The following is a 13,592-nucleotide window of genomic DNA, read 5'->3' as shown; positions in this document are numbered from 1 at the left end:
GCACACCTTCCCGCCCAGACCAATTTTTAGCTTTCATGGCTGTTGCAATTTGAATGACAATTGCGCGGTCGTGCTACACTGTACCCAAACTAAAATTTTTTAATTTTGTTCCCACAAATAGAGCTTTCTTTTGGTGGCATTTGATCACCTCTTGGATATTTATTTTCTGCAAAAAATAAATAAAAAAATGACCGAAATTTTTTGAAAAAATTTTGTTTTTTTTGTTTCTGTTATAAAACATTGTAATTAAGTACGTTTTCTCCTTCACTAATGGTACTGCACTGACGGGCACTGATGTGGTGGCATTGATGGGCACTGATAGGCGGCACGGATGGGCACTGATAGGCGGCACGGATGGGCACTGATAGGTGGCATGGATGGGCACTGATAGGTGGCATGGATGGGCACTGATAGGTGGCACTATCGTATGTGTGCCAATCAGTGCCAAACAATGCCTGCCAATCAGTGATGCCCATTGTGGGCACTAATTGGCATCCATTGCGGGCACTGATTGGCATCCATTATTTGTGTCATTGTCATCCCTGGTGGTCTAGGGTGGCATACCTGTGTTTTTTGTTTTGCATCCCTGGTGTTCTAGTGGCATCCCTGGTGGTCCAGTGGGCATCGTCGGGGGGGCTGTGCTGATAATCGTTCAGCACAAACCCCCCGTCAGAGGAGCAGCCGATCGGCTCTCCTCTACTCGCGTCTGACAGACGCGAGTAAGGAAAAGCCGATTACCGGCTTTTCCTGTTTACATTGTGATCAGCCGCCGTGATTGGACACGGCTGATCACGTGGCAAAGAGTCTCCGTGAGAGACTTTACCTAGATCGGTGTTGCGGGGTGTCAGACTGACACCCTGCAACAACGATCGCCGCGATGCGCGCCCCCGCGGCTCAATATCCTGAGGACGTCAAATGACGTCCACTCAGGATATTGAAACCACTTTGCCGACGTCAATCTGTCAGTGGTTAACATAAAAGTGGTGTCTGCGGTGGATTCACCACGAGATCACTTATCGGGTGCGCGCTACGGTCGTTACCGCCGATTACCAGAGCCATCGGTAGCAGTAGAGCCGATCGGTTCCTCTCCCCTCACTGCCTGAATGCCGAGTGAGAGAATTGTGGTCCCCGCTCGTTTCGATAGCATTGGAGGGCGGAAGCGACGGCAAATGTCACTTCTGCCCATAGCTCTTAAAAGGTAAATATATATTATTTTCAAATGATATTTAATTTTTTTTTATACATTTATTTTTATTGCATTTTAGTGTAAATAATAGATGTGAGGTCTTTTTGACCCCAGATCTCATATTTAAGAGGACCTGTCATGTTTTTTTCTATTACAAGGGATGTTTACATTTCTTGTAATAGGAATAAAAGTGACCCAACATTTTTTTTTTTTAAAGGACAGTGTGAAAAAACAAAACAAAAAGTAAAATAAAGAAAAAAAAAAAAAAAGGATTAAAGCGCACCGCCCCACCGAGCTTGCACACAAGTCGCGCCCGCATATAAAATTGGTGTTCAAACCACACGTGAGGATATCGCCGCGATCGTTAGAGCGAGAGCAATAATTCTAGCCCTTGACCGCCTCTAACGCAAAACTAATAACCTGTACAAATTTTTCAACATTTCCTATGGAGATTTTTAAGGGTAAAAGTTTGTCGCCATTCCACGAGTGGACGCAATTTTAAAGCGCGACATGTTGGGTATCAATTTACTCAGCATAACATTATCTTTCACAATATTAACGAATTGGGCTAACTTTACTGTGGTCTAATTTTTTTTAATTAAAAAAAAAAGTGTATTTTTTCCCCCAAAAAATGCGTTTGCAAGACCGCTGTGCAAATACGGTGTGACAAAGTATTGCAATGACCGCCATTTTATTCTCTAGGGTGTCATATATATATATTTTCAAATGATATTTAATTTTTTTTTATACATTTTTTTTTTTTAATTGCATTTTTGTGTAATATATAATGTTTGGGGGTTCTAAGTAATTTTCTAGCAAAAAAAAAAAGATTTTAACTTGTAAACACAGAGTCTGAAAAATAGGCCCGGTCCTTAAAAGGAGTTGTAAACCTTTGTGTTTTTTCACCTTGCATTAAGGTGAAAAAACACCTTGCAGTGTCCGTCCGCCCACCCCCCCCCGTTTTACTTGAGCCCAGAGTTTCCGTGGGTGCGTCCCTGACATCCTTCTCTTTCCAGATTCCCGACTCTCGATTGGATAGATTGATAGCAGCGCAGCCATTGGCTACTGCTGCTGTCAATCAAATCCAATGAAGCGGCTGCCGGGGGAGAGTCTGGCATTCGGCATTGGATGCCGAATACTGGACTCAGGAGCGTGCCTGCAAGGTAACCCCTTCGATAGAGAGCTTCTCAGAGGGGGTTATCTAATGCGGGGAGGAACTGCAAGAGCCGCCGAGGGACCCCAGAACAGGTGGATTGGGGCCACTCTGTGCAAAACGAGCTGCACAGTGGAGGTAAAGTATGACATGTTTGTTATTTAAAAAAAACAAAAACGATCCTTTACAACCGCTTTAAGTGGTTAATTGATCAGGGTTAACAAGCAGCCTAGCTGTTTTGGGTTGATGACTTTGTAAAAGTAGAGACAGCCAATGAATTAATATTTTCAGATGGTCAGCATGGCAGCCCCATGTTTCCTTAACATTACTTCTCGGGATCTAGACGGCCAAGGGTAGAAAGCTCAGTTTTCAGACTAACATTCTAAAATCATATATTCATAAATGTTTCACATAAAGATTTAAAAACATGATTGAGACTCCAGGCTTTTCCATTTCATGCTGCTTCATTCAAGACATTTTGGCAGTGATAAGTAAATTGTATCTAGCAGTTACAGTACAAATTCATAAATACAGGTGGGTGTCACGTGGGGGCGCTCTGAACGTAATCCAAATACCCGAAGAACGAGCCCCAGCCAAGGTGGACTGAGTCGAATGGCTCCATACACTTCACTGCTGGCTCACAGGAAAGATGCCCTCTGTATTTTCCCTTCCCTGATGCTGGGGCGCTCTTCATGGGTGGGATTACTGTAGCAAAGTCCCCTGAGCAGCCATGAAAGTTGTGAATGGTAATCACCAGATGCAATGTGCACCCAGCATTCATAAAAATATCTTATCAAAAGGGTAGAAGGGTATATAGAAGAGTCTCCAATTGTATATTGCTATTTTAATATGGTACTAAAACTATTTAATCATGGGACTTTTGCTTCTTATTCTTCTTTTTCTTCTTCTTCTTTGGTTCCTCAGCAGAAGCATCCTCAATCGGAAAAGTAGTATCTTCCTTCTTTTCAATCTGGTCCAAAGCCTCTTTATTCCTTTTGTTTTTCCCTTTCTTTCTCTTCAGTTCATCCTCCTGGGCTTGTTGAGGCTCCTCTTGTTCCTCTGCACCATTAGTAGTGATCTCACAGCGATTTTTTTTGCTTTTTGGCTTTTTCCTTTCATGTACGGGATCTTCTTCCTCATTCCTTTCCACCAGCTTCGACCCATTCTCATAGTCACCATCATTCCGACTAGGTTTCTTCTTTTTGTGTTTTTTCTTGGGCTCGGTAGAACCGTCTAAGCTGTCTGCTGGGCTGGCCTCGGCGCTCTGCTGGACAGCCTGTGTATGCCTGGACTGAGATTTTTTAAGCTCTGCCATTCGTTGGGCAAAGTATTGAGTTACCGATAAAGAACTGGTCACCGTATTACCCAGCTCAGCCTCATTTTTAGGGCTTGGGCTCTCTTGTTCCTTTTCTTCACTTTCTGCATCGTTTTTTTCAGATTCTGCATCAGCTTCATCCTGGAGGAATATAGATAAGAACACGTCAGTATGCCATAGATCAGAAGAACTTTTAAGTAATAAATCTAATAAACAAATTAGCAATGTCTCATATTGCTGTCCTCATAGGTTTAATTTTTTTCTCCTATATGTTTTTTTCCCAGGAGAACAGCGCAAATGACTTTTATATATACCGTATTTATGGCCACATAACACGCACCCTAATTTGAAGAGGGAAGTTTAAGAAAAAAACAGCCCCTTTTACATTCTAAAGCCCCCCTGCACATTACACAGACCAAAGCCACCCCCCCTGCACATTACACAGACCAAAGCCACCCCCCCCTGCACATTACACAGACCAAAGCCACCCCCCCCTGCACATTACACAGACCAAAGCCCCCCCCCCCTGCACATTACACAGACCAAAGCCACCCCCCCCTGCACATTACACAGACCAAAGCCACCCCCCCTGCACATTACACAGACCAAAGCCACCCCCCCCCTGCACATTACACAGACCAAAGCCACCCCCCCTGCACATTACACAGACCAAAGCCACCCCCCCCTGCACATTACACAGACCAAAGCCACCCCCCCCTGCACATTACACAGACCAAAGCCCTCCTCCCCTGCACATTACACAGACCAAAGCCCCCCCACCCTGCACATTACACAGACCAAAGCGCCTCCCCTGCACATTACACAGACCAAAGCCCCTCCCCTGCACATTACACAGACCAAAGCCCCCCCTGCACATTACACAGACCAAAGCCCCCCCCCTGCACATTACACAGACCAAAGCCCCCCCCCTGCACATTACACAGACCAAAGCCCCCCCCTGCACATTACACAGACCAAAGCCCCCCCCCTGCACATTACACAGACCAAAGCCCCCCCTCCCCTGCACATTACACAGATGAAAAGCCCCTCCCCTGCACATTACACAGAACAAAGCCCCTCCCCTGCACATTACACAGACCAAAGCCCCCCCCTACACATTACACAGACCGAAACACCCCCCCTGCACATTACACAGACCAAAGCCCCCCCTGCACATTACACAGACCAAAGCCCCCCCCCTGCACATTACACAGACCAAAGCCCCCCCCTGCACATTACACAGACCAAAGCCCCCCCTCCCCTGCACATTACACAGATGAAAAGCCCCTCCCCTGCACATTACACAGACCGAAACACCCCCCCTGCACATTACACAGACCAAAGCCCCTCCCCTGCACATTACACAGACCGAAACACCCCCCCTGCACATTACACAGACCAAAGCCCCCCCCCCGCACATTACACAGACCAAAGCCCCCCCCTGTACATTACACAGACCAAAGCCCCCCCTGCACATTACACAGACCGAACCCCCCCCCCTTACTGCACATTACACAGACCAAAGCCCCCCCCCGCACATTACACAGACCGAACCCCCCCCCCTACTGCAAATTACACAGATCACCCACACATTACGCAACCCCCCCTATACATTACACAACATTTTCCCCCTGCACAGTACACAGCTCCTTTACATTGCACAGCCCCCTTGCAGTCACAGGAGACCCCACAGTCTCCTGGGACAGCACTGCCAGCGTACTCTAAAATAAAAAAAATCGCTGCCAGTGCCTTCACATACATACTGTGTCACTCTTCTTTGCAGCTGGTCACATGATCGCTCTCCTCTGATGTTTTATGTGACCACTCTCCTCCTACAATCTAAAGCTACACTCGGAGGGGGAGGAGGAGCGCGGCCAGAAAGAACGGGGGTGAATGAGGTATTTGCGGGCTATGACACTTCAAAGGATCTATGTGAAGGGACTCGCAGTGTTTTTTTTTAATCTTTATAGTACGCCGAAGGGATTTCCAAGGGTCAGGAGAGGCTGGACGGCCGGCATGACACCCCTGCCCAATCCCCGCCCCCCCCCCCTCGGTAAAAGAAAGTGATATTGGCGTATAACATGCACCCACGATTTCCCCATGAAAAGGGGGAAAAAAAGTGCATGTTAGACGCCGATAAATACGGTACATAGTAACATATTTAGTCAGGTTGAAAGAAAAAAAAAGAAAAAAAAGACACAAGTCCATCCAGTTCAACCAACATTAAACCCTACACTCAGAACAAAAGGAGTCCAAGATGTGGTAGGCTGAAGTGGTACTTTGGCTAGTTCACTTGTGGAATGACACCCAGCCATTGCATGTTACCTATGTTTAGGTTGATGTTCGGTGAACAGATTAGGCAATGCCATGGGCACCAAAGTAGATAGACCCCTCAAACTGACAGAATGAGCAAAAATTGTTCAAGTACTGCTTAAACGGGTTGTAAACCTTCCTGTTTTTTCACCCTAATGCATCCTCTATGCATTAAGGTGAAAAAACATCCGATAATTACAGACCCCCCAGCCCCCCATTTTACTTACCTGAGCCCTCGAAAATCCAGCTTCGTGAACGCGCTGGATCTCAGGCCCGGGCTGCTCGGCTCTTGATTGGATAGATTGACAGCAGCGGGAGCCAATGGCTGTGCTGCTATCAATCAAATCCAATGACGTGGGCGCCGGGGGGCAGGGCCGAGTCCGGCATTCGCGTCTATGGATGCAAATGCTGGACTCGGGAGTGCGCCCGCAAGGTAACCCCCTTGGGAAAGCGCTTCCCAGAGGGGGTTATCTGATCTCGGGAGGAGCAGAGACAGCCGCTGAGGGACCCCAGAAGATGAGGATTGGGGCCACTCTGTGCGAAATGAGCTGCACATGTTTGTTATTTTTTTTTATTATTCAAACCTTTACAATCACTTTAAGAGGGGCCTAAAATGCAAGAGATAATCTGTTTACTTCTAGGTCCAATCTAGCATAAAATAATATATTCTGGCAACTGTATGGGATTCATACCTATATTGATCCTGCAGCTCAAAAGGTTATTTTTTTTTTACCTTAAATGCATAGCGGCAGATCCACAGAGCGAGTACGCTGGCGTATCTACTGATACGCCGGCGTACTTTCAAATTACCTGCGTCGTTTCTCTGTTTTGAATCCTCAAAACAAGATACGAGGGCATCTGGGTTAGATCCGACAGGCTTACGTCTTCGTACGCCTTCGGATCTAAGATGCAATTCTTCGGCGTCCAATGGGTGGCGTTCCCGTCGTTTTCCGCGTCGAGTATGCAAATTAGCTATTTCCGACGATCCACGAACGTACGAGCGGCCGTCGCATTTTTTTTACGTCGTCTCTAGTCGGCTTTTTTCGGCGTATAGGTAAAGCTGGTATTTCGTGGCGTATAGTTAAACCTGCCATGTTAAGTATGGCGGTCGTTCCCGAGTTTAATTTGATTTATATATTTTTTTCCGTGAATCGGGATGGACGTAATTCACGTCTATGTTAAAAAAAAATGACGTCCTTGCGACGTCATTTAGCGCAATGCACGGCGGGAAATTTAGGGACAGCGCATGCGCAGTTCATTTGGCGCGGGGACGCCCCCTAATCGCCGATTTGAATTACGCGTCGTTACGCCGCGAGAGATAGACTACGCCGCCGTAACTTACGGCACAAAATCTTTATGGATTCGAACCAAAGCCGGGAAAGTTACGGCGGCGTAGCGTATCTCAGATACGCTGCGCGGGTGCAGATCTCTGTGGATCTGCCCCATAGAATGCAGACTTTAGAATCACTCTAATTTTTACACGCAGACTGAATCTCCCAGCAAAAAGTTAATTCTTTTAATTTGTACGAAACATACAGCTATGATTAAGCACTAATTTATAGTGCAAAGCGCGTCAGCTTTTTTACCCCCGTGTTGTGTGCTGTGACTTGTAGTGCATTTTTCCTTTTTAAAATAAAGACAACCATCAAGGTTTTTTGGAGTGCGGCTGTCCATGTTTTCTTTTTCCATTTGTTACGAAACATACATGTATGTGCCGATTACTGAACGACAAAAAAAGAGAAATTAATTGTTGGGTTTACATACGCTAAGATTTTACTGGTTGCCAAAATAGTTAAAGGTCCAACAGCCACATAATTGGCCAGATATTTCCTTTAATAAAGTCAGAGTCTAACGGAACTTCTCTGCAATTTTTACAGTTTGATAGTTCGCTGAAAAAAAAAATCCATCATAGTCAAAGTTAAACTACTGCAATCCCATGAGAAGCCTTATTAAGAGAGATGATATATTGCTTGATCGATTGACTGTTGGCCAGATGTCCATCCAAGAGGAAGACAGGCCAAGCTTTTAAGACAAACATTATGACAGAGAAATTCCAACAATAAATGCTCCGCATTTCACTTTCATCCCACGTCCAACATGGGTTTGAGGACTTTGCTTTGAATTGAAGAACCACCTTGGTCCTCTCAGCATTAGAACATAATTTATTATAGTAACTAATAAAAAAAAAAAATCCCCTCCTGCAGAGATATCAACAAACTGAATACAGGAGGTCCCTGACCTGGGGACAAAACTGCAGAAGACACGGACATATTGCCATTGTGTGCATTCATTTTAATGAAATATAATGCAAAGCTACATGAGTATAATGAGCTATCGGGATCTTTACAACTTTTTGTGCACCAACCAGGAATAGTTACCAAGTCCTCCCTAATAACATGTGCGAACTAAGCTGCTTATAGATGGGCAGATCATCAGTAGGCATGGGGGTGAATATCAAGCCTGTGACCATAGGTGTGCACAGCCTATTGCATTAGGGTGTGCACCCCAAAGCTCAAACATATTTGCATGTGTCTGCATGTGCATATACAGTATACTGATGGTGTCAGCAGAGCAGTGGACAGTGTCAGAAGTTTTTATTTTTATTATATTTCATTATTTTAGGAGCCACATTAGGGACTTTGGTGAAATATCAGGGGTCTATTTCTGTGCTGCACGTTTAACGCAGAATATTTCTGTGCATTACTGCACGTTGAATGCAGTATATTTCTGTGCGTTACTGCATGTTTAACGCAGTATATTTCTGTGCATTACTGCACGTTTAACGCAGAATATTTCTGTGTGTTACTGCACGTTGAATGCAGTATATTTCTGTGCGTTACTGCATGTTTAATGCATGTTTAACGCAGTATATTTCTGTGCATTACTGCATGTTTAACATTGTATATTCCAGTGTGTTTTGTGCCATTTAATGCTGTATTTTTCTGTGCATTAGTGCACATTTAACGCCGTATATTTTGGTGCAATCTGCGCCACACAGGATGATTAGGGTGTACCCAGGCACACACCTATGCCTGTGACCTGTACTGTATGATTAAAGGAGAAGTCCAGCCAAAGCTCATTTGGCTGACTTCTCCTAAGGATCACATGAGTGCAGTTCGTTTTGCACTCCTGTGACCCATTTTCAGCAGAGAGCGGTCTGACCATATCTGGTCCGCCTGTCAGTTTTTCAGGTCGATCCAAAAGGACCCTGCAGTCTCCTCTATGGAGCGGCAGGTGTCAACGGACATGTCCATTGACACCCGCCGACATTTGATCCGATCCTGTGTGCAAAAAAACGGACAGATAGGGATACGGCGATCAGTGGTGTGGTGTGTCAGTCTGACACACCACATCTCTGATCTAGGTAAAGAGCCTATGATCTAGGCTCTTTACCATGTGATCAGCTGTGTCCAATCACAGCTGATCACAGTGTAAACAGGAAGAGCTGTTTATCGGCTTTTCCTCCACTCACACTGACAGGCGCAAGTAGAGGAGAGCCGATCAGCTGCTCTCCTGACTGGGGGGTGGGTCTACGATGATAATCAGAGCATTGAATATCAGTGCAGAACCATCGAGGATGCCCACTTTAGGTGAGTCCACTAGGGGTGCCAATCAGTGCCCATTCGGAAGGCACTCTGTGCCCATCAATGATGCCTGTGTTCCTTCAGATATGGCGACCTGTCAGAAATGGTAACGGAAGGGACGTTCCGTCGCCACCATCTTGCTACACCCCGCACTCCTCTACAGTAAGAATACAGTGAGAAGGGGGCAAGCGGACATGTTGTTACACCCACCGGAGTCTGGCATTTTACACTTATTTTGAACAGTAAAACGCAGCTTATAAAGTGAAAAACAGGATTTAGAAAAATCGACGGACTGTTTAGATGTTGAATTTTAAAAGCAGCATAAAAATCTGCTGACCTCACAGGTTTGTTAATATGGCAGAACACCGCTGCTTTTATAATTCATTAATTAATGTAAACAGTCCGACGGTATTTCCAAATAGTGTATTTCACCATATATGCTCTGTTTACTGTTAAAAATGACTGTGAAATGCAAAACTCTGGTGGGTGTAACAAGATGTCTGCTTGGCCCCTTCTCCGTGTATCCTTACTGTAGACGAGTGTGGAGTGTAGTAAGATGGTGGCGACGAAACCTCACCGGTACCAATTCTGACGGTTCGCCATGTCTAACGGAACACCTGCCAGTGCCTCCTGATCAGTGCCATCCATCAGTGCCCATTAGTGCCACCCATCAGTGCCCATCATTGCCACCTATGAGTGCAATGATGGGTTCTCTTGGGTAAACTAAAGTCCTGTCAGGTGGGACCAATAAGGGGCTATCTACCCATTCTTCAAGTCAGAATACAAAAATGTTGCATCAAACTTGAAGCCTCTTGTTGTGTGTACTGTAAGCTCCACCTTATTGGTCCCAGCTGACAGGACTTTAGTTTACCCAAGAGAACCTGGTATGGTAATATTTTGGCTACAAAGAATAGGCAGATGATTTACTGACTTTGGCTCTTGATGACACTTCCACCTATAGTTTTACCCAAGAGAACATGGTATGGTAATATTTTGTCTACAAAGAATAGGCAGATGATTTACCGACTTTGGCTCTTTTTTTTTTTAAAGTGTATTTTGTGCGTGTACTCGAGAGAGGAGCCGGACTGCAGGAGTTGGGAGTAGGCAGGCCTCCCCCAGAGGCAATCTGCCACCTTTCTCCATGCCCTGGGTGGCAATGGCAGGTGTGTGAGGGGGTCCTCCCACACAGCCTGCCCTACCTGCTCCGCTTTGAAGCCCAACGGGGCAGAGGGACTCCCTACAAGGTAGTGAAAGGATCTAGCCCGCTCAACCAGCCCCGTTAGTCCTTCGCCTCTCTTTTTAGAGACCGCGTGGTCAATGTGCGTGCATGTTAGCCCAATTTCGAGTGTGTGTAAGTGTGGTGGTTTTTGTGGGAGGGGGGTGGGGGTACTAAGCGCAGGCTTACCTCGCATAGCACACCCACCGGGAGCCGGGCTGAGACCCCCAAACTCAATTCACATGTAGCCGAGACCGGGATCCGAACCCCTAGCTGCAGAGGTGAATGGCTTTTCAGCGCAGTGCCAATCGCGTTGAGCCACTGCAGCTCCCTTGACTTTGGCTCTTGATGACACTTCCACCTATAGATTTACCCAAGAGAACCTGGTATGGTGATATTTTGGATACAAAGCATAGGCAGATGATTTCCCGCCTTTGGCTCTTGATGACACTTCCACCTATAGTTTTACCCAAGAGAACCTGGTATGGTGATATTTTGGCTACAAAGGATAGACAGATGATTTTCCGCCTTTGGCTCTTGAAGACACTTCCACCTATAGTTTTACCCAAGAGAACCTGGTATGGTGATATTTTGGCCACAAAAGGATAGGCAGATGATTTTCCGCCTTTGGCTCTTGAAGACACTTCCACCTATAGTTAGGCTAATACTTCACAGTCAAATCAAATGGACAAAATGTGTGATATAAAGCATGATATTATGAAGTAGCTATAGCTTCGTACAATTATGCACCGAGTAAAGCTCTTTTCCAAACACTCCCCATATATCGTGCAGTATAAGAGCGCCGCAGACCACCTGTTCCTTGCAAGCCACCATTTTCCATCTGAGTGAGTCTTGCCAATCAGCAGGCACTCCCCTGTACCAGAAACTGGCAACACCCGTCTCCACTTACTCTTCTGAATTCCGCTTCTGACAACTTAATGACTGTAACTGACTACTGATATGAAGTAATGCTCCCGAACGAAGAATTCTCAGTACAAACATGTTTTCCTCCCCCCCCTTTTCGCTCTCCTGACTGAGCCAAGCAGGTTTAGAGAGGCGTTTTGATCTTACAAACAAGAACCCCATGGTCACCAACTTTGTATGTTGATAAGAAATTTAATAAGCATGGGCCAGTGCACACAGAGCCAGCAGGGCATGAAGACAGGCAGGATGGTGCCAGCCCCAGGAAACTATTCAGTTGATGGGGAAGCATTAATCATCTTGAGGTCCAAGTCCATGCCAGCTTCGTGCCCTGCTACCCCTACTGCCAACAGCGCAGGCCGCCTGCTCAGACATCCATGGCAACTTTTATCAGCGTTTGGGCTGCCAAGCTGTACTACTGGAGTTATGGTCAATTTAATCATCAAGCCACCCTCCACATATGCTTTCTGGTACATAGAAATGAAAGGGCCAAAGCTCAAGAATTTATACTCCAAAAAAAAAAATGTATGTAAAAAAAAAAAAAAAATTTACCTGGCTTCTACAGCTATAGCGAAGGCATGTTTTTTTTTCTGCAAGTAGGGCAGGGGTATTGCAAAGCTACTTTATGCTGCTCCATCCTCTGCCATAGGATGACTTTCTGAAGATCATTAAACTGCTACATGTAGTACTCTTTTTTTTCTTAGGCCAGAGGTCTTCAAACTACGGCTCATAGGCCAAGTCCGGCCTGCTACAAGATTTTACCCAGCATACAGGAACTTGTTCAGTATCCACCATCAGCACTATACCAACCAATGATACTGATCATTAAGGACACACTGCATCATTCCTTGCTATGGTGCTGGTGGCCGTCCCGACCGCATCATGAAAAAGCATAATGCTGATCCAGGGATGTGGCATCCAGTGCCACCCCAGCGTGCAGGACTTTGATTTGCAAGGGGGGGGGGGCTCTGATGTTAAAGGGGGGCTTCCGATGGGGAGGCAGATTTTATTCATCAATTCAACCACTTCAGCTCCAGAAGATTTACGGCACTGCATTACTTTAACTGACAATTGTGACAAACTGTACCCAAATAAAAATGTCATCCTTTTTTTCCCCCACAAATAGAGCTTTCTTTTGGTGGCATTTGATCACCTCTGCGGTTTTAATGCATGACAATGGCCGGCCTTATGTAGCGAGTGTATGCAGTCAGTTCCTGGAGGATGAAGAAATTGATACTATTGAATGGCCCCCACGCTCACCTGACCTAAATCCAAAAGTACACCTCTGGGACATTATGTTTCGGTCCATGCGGTGCCGCCAGGTTGCACCTCAGTCTGTTCAGGATCTCAGTGATGCTCTGGTCCAGATCTGGGAGGAAATACCCCAGGACACCATCCGTCGTCTCATCAGGAGCATGCCCGACGTGGTCAGGTATGTATACAAGCACGTGGGGCCATACGAATTACCGAGTACCATTTTGAGTTGCTGCAGCTAAAATTTCAGCAAAATGGACTAGCTTGCTGCATCATTTTTTCACTTTTATTTTCCGGGTGTCTTTGAATTCAGCCCTCTGTAGGTTGAGAATTTTAATATCCATCAAACAATGTGCCATCCTTTCATTCCTAACACATTACCCAGTCCATATCAGTATAGATCCCAACACATTACCCCGTCCATATCAGTATAGATCCCAACACATTACCCAGTCCATATCAGTATAGATCCCAACACATTACCCAGTCTGTATCAGTATAGATATCCAGCATGATATTTTCCCCCCATTGAGATCTGATGTGTTTTTAAAGTGTTCCTTTATTTTTTTTTGAGCAGTGTATAAAAAGTTTTCTGCTTGTTTGTGTTTTTGCAATGTGCAGAAACTGCAACAGGAAAGCTGGCTTCCCAA

At 45.6% G+C, this 13,592-nt stretch overlaps 1 protein-coding gene across 1 annotated transcript in view; it reads right to left on the bottom strand.

Moving 5' to 3' along the window:
• Window positions 1-2,784: 2,784 nt before the first annotated feature.
• The window catches only part of PINX1 (PIN2 (TERF1) interacting telomerase inhibitor 1), a 223,044-nt gene continuing 212,236 nt past the window's right edge, over window positions 2,785-13,592 (bottom strand). The window contains exon 7 of the mRNA XM_040348090.1: window positions 2,785-3,795. Coding sequence (XP_040204024.1) covers window positions 3,205-3,795 — 591 coding nt within the window. The 3' untranslated portion in view covers window positions 2,785-3,204. The remainder of the gene's footprint in view (window positions 3,796-13,592) is intronic.

The sequence above is a fragment of the Rana temporaria genome, chromosome 4, assembly GCF_905171775.1.
Source record: "Rana temporaria chromosome 4, aRanTem1.1, whole genome shotgun sequence".
Taxonomy (NCBI): Eukaryota; Metazoa; Chordata; class Amphibia; order Anura; family Ranidae; genus Rana; species Rana temporaria.
The sequence above is the reverse complement of the archived record's forward strand: the minus strand, read 5'-3'. Positions and strand labels throughout refer to the sequence as shown.